The sequence below is a fragment of the Helianthus annuus genome, chromosome 11, assembly GCF_002127325.2.
Source record: "Helianthus annuus cultivar XRQ/B chromosome 11, HanXRQr2.0-SUNRISE, whole genome shotgun sequence".
In the NCBI taxonomy this organism is placed as follows: Eukaryota; Viridiplantae; Streptophyta; class Magnoliopsida; order Asterales; family Asteraceae; genus Helianthus; species Helianthus annuus.
The window spans coordinates 167,781,709-167,785,051 of record NC_035443.2 but is presented as its reverse complement, the minus strand read 5'-3'; the positions used below and the strand labels follow the sequence as shown (position 1 = coordinate 167,785,051).

The 3,343-nt window shown below is 35.0% G+C and overlaps 1 protein-coding gene across 1 annotated transcript; it reads right to left on the bottom strand.

The window, feature by feature from the left end:
- Nucleotides 1–744: 744 nt before the first annotated feature.
- LOC110891007 (transcription factor FER-LIKE IRON DEFICIENCY-INDUCED TRANSCRIPTION FACTOR) lies at nt 745–2,484 on the bottom strand. Its single transcript, XM_022138669.2, has 4 exons — nt 1,948–2,484; nt 1,482–1,667; nt 1,217–1,390; nt 745–1,046 (listed from the first exon to the last, which is right to left on the bottom strand). The coding sequence occupies exons 1-4, from the start codon at nt 2,446–2,448 to the stop codon at nt 948–950; spliced, it is 960 nt and encodes a 319-aa protein (XP_021994361.1). The 5' UTR covers nt 2,449–2,484; the 3' UTR covers nt 745–947.
- Between the last annotated feature and the right edge of the window lie 859 nt (nt 2,485–3,343).

Genomic DNA, 3,343 nt, shown 5'->3' with positions numbered 1-3,343 from the left:
TGATTATATCATTCGTAATGGTTAATTTCTTTAAGAAACATTTTCTGTCACATAAGCATCATAACACCTCTTAAAAATGTATAATGGTTAACGCTCCTTAATGTCATTTCAATCATTACTTTCCATTTTTCCTCATTTGGCGTTATACTAGAAACGTCCATCTTTCTACTTGCCCCTATAATGTCCACGGGGTGGTGTTGGGGATATTATCAAGCCCCTTTATACCCATATATGCCAATTATGCATAACCTTATCCAAATCCAGTTAGCCATAAATTGTGGACTTACATTTGTAATCTAAGCTCATGGTTCAACTTGCATTCAACTCGTGGCTCGATATGTTAGCCTTTTTTTATCCATCTTTCTAGTTTTGATGTAATCTAAGCTCATAGTTCACCTTGTATTCAACTCGTGGCTCGATGTGTTAGCCGTTTTTATCCATCTTTCTAGTTTTGATGATTTTACATAGTTATGTTTAGATATACATTTCTTAGATAATAGGTTAACAGTAGTATTAAATTAGACAAGTTCTATTAAAACTTTATATATACTACAAATATGAGAATGGACTTGTGCACTTTAAGTTGCAGTTTGTGCCATTTATTTATTTAATAAATAATAATGTCTTATTCGAGCAACATTAGGCTCTTTCTTACCTTGAAAACTTAATGTATTTTTTAATCTATTTTTCAACTAACTAACTAATTGATAAATGAGTTACAAGCCGGTAGTACTGTAGTTTTCATAAGACAAAATAAGCTTTATTTTATTTTTTTATTACCGCATTCACAGTCCCTCACAAGTAAACAAAAGGTACGTGTCGGTAGTGAGACATATACAAAAAATCTCATAAACAACTCATGATGCATGTGAGTGTGAGAGTTTAAAAATGCCACACAAGTGCATGCATATCAACGTTCCTCAAATATGGATTCAATTCGTTTGGGACTAGGGAAACGTGTTGAACTCAAAACCTTGGTTGATAAAAGCACTCGAAAGCCATAGCTTCAAATTTGCCAAGTTTATGTCAAATCCGTATGCGGTAACCTACATATTTATACACGTAAAAACTAATTAGTTATTTGTAATGCTTATACGAAGATTGTTCAAAAGTACTCAACTGGACAGGTTTTGGGTCCGATAGGTTTTGAGAACGACAATGCTCATCAAATTTTACCTTAAGAGAGTTGTATAACAAGATATGAAGTTAAACTTACATCTAACGTGAATGTCAAGACAAAATCATCATCAACGGTCGATAAATTCGAGCTTTGGACTTGAAAGCTCGTGATTGACTCGAGTGCTCGATGAAGTGAAGCTGCAACACTGCGTCCTTTGTTGCAAATGAGTCTTACATAGTATCCTTTCTCCTCAACTTGAAACATGTCCAACTGAACCTCGTACAAAAAACATAAAACTAGGGTTGGATGCATATGACTAGTTAATTTCTTACGTCGCACACCATGTTGTTTCCCTTCTAACCTTTGATATCTTCTTCGGTGTCGGAAATTGGTGTGAAACGTAAACCTTTTCCGAATTCTGGGATGATGATGCATTTAGGGCTTTAGTCGCTTCAATTGTTGCAATCTCAGCCCTTAAATTCTTCGATTGTGTTTGAAGATCTTGAATGTATCGTGCTGCATCTCCAACGATCGAAGCTTTATCCATCTACGATTGAAATATTTAAGAATTTGAACATTTAAAATGATATCACAATAATTAGTATCTTACAATAAACCCTAACTATATTTCTACAAAAATATTATATGATACTTACAATAAATGTTAACTAATATATTGTATTAAAATGTTACATACTTGCAATAATAAACGCTAACTAATATATTTTGTTAAAATGCTAACTAATATATTTTGTTAAAATATTCTATGATACATACAATAAACCCTAACTAATATATTCTATTATTATATTTTATGTAATAGTTACCTTGGTTATATTGGGTACCAACGAACGCAACGCGTAGAGCTTCTCCTTCATTCCGCTTCTTCTCTTCCGCTCGGAAATCAAAGTCCTCGCCCGATCAGCCTTCGAGCCATTGCCGGTGCTCTTTGTAGTTTCCGCTTTATCGTTTGGTACGGACTCAGACGAATCATCATCGCAGAAAGCCTTCATATCCTCCATTCCCTGGTTCCAAACCAGACCCGAGTTTGGATCCATCATCTCATAACCGCCGAAGTCAGCACCGGCAGCAAGAACATCATCATTGTGACCATACAGCGGCTGCACAACCGGCAGCTCCGTACAGGAGTTGGTAAAGTGATTGTATCCGTAGTCTAAATAGTAACTTTCAGTTGGATCTGCTGCAGGCTCGCTTCGAATGGCGCTAATGAGTGTATCGAAATCAGTTTCTTCTGGCATGAAATCGGGTTGGAACATGTTGAAGTTGCCCCCATTGAAATGGCTGAATGCGTACTCAGAAGAGTCCATTTTTTTAGCTTGGTAAGGTGATGGTGGTGGTGAACAAACACAAACTAAAATGCATGCATTAAACATCTTTATAAAGATGTATATATAATTGAGATTGTTGTGTAAACGGAATCATTTAGAAAGCATCTGCAGTTGGTTTAGTTATAAAGAAATTAAGAGCTGATTGGTGCATTGACATTGACATCTTGTAATCAAATGATGGAGACAATGGAAGAATAAGTCTCATTTTTATAAATTATGATACGGTAGAAAATACAGTATAAGATCAAAGGATAAGTCGGTTATCATGTAGTTTTTACCGTCCGCGTTATATTTTATATGCGACTACGAACAAATACGTGCAAAGTGCAAACACAGGGAAGCTTAAACGAGTTCTAAGAAACAAATTGAAGCTAATTTAATAAACGAGTTTAGGCACTAAATTCATTTAAAAAATTCAACTTAACATGTTAAAAATCAATTTTTTTTTTAATTTTTTTGTCGACGTTTTTTCTTACAAATACATGTAGAAGGTTTTTTAATGTAAAAAATTAAAAACTAAAAATATATAAAGGGTGAGGGTATTGATACATCCTCACTTTTTATGTGCACATCGGGCGTATACAGTGTGAAAGCATTAAATGTGTCAGAAAAGGGTTTTGATACGCCTCTAATTGCCCTATGAGAGGCGTATAAGATTGTGGTAGTTGAAGCATTAAACCCTATACGCCTCTAATTGAACTATACGCGGCTTACAGGCACGACTTTTGAGGAATTTAAGGTATAATTACTGACATCCAGGGAGTTCAATCTGAAAAGTGTGAAAAGGTAACCCCATACGCGCTTATTGATCTATACGCCCTTTATCGACCGAGAATGTTTATTTACCCAAGCATACGGGAACTATTTCATTCAA

Coding starts and splice junctions, on each gene's coding strand:
- LOC110891007 (XM_022138669.2), bottom strand. CDS start 2,448: ATGGACTCTTCTGAGTACGCATTCAGCCATTTCAATGGGGGCAACTTC. Junction 1,668..1,947: donor TGGTACCCAATATAACCAAG/GTAACTATTACA, acceptor TTTCAATCGTAG/ATGGATAAAGCTTCGATCGT. Junction 1,391..1,481: donor CACCGAAGAAGATATCAAAG/GTTAGAAGGGAA, acceptor TACGAGGTTCAG/TTGGACATGTTTCAAGTTGA.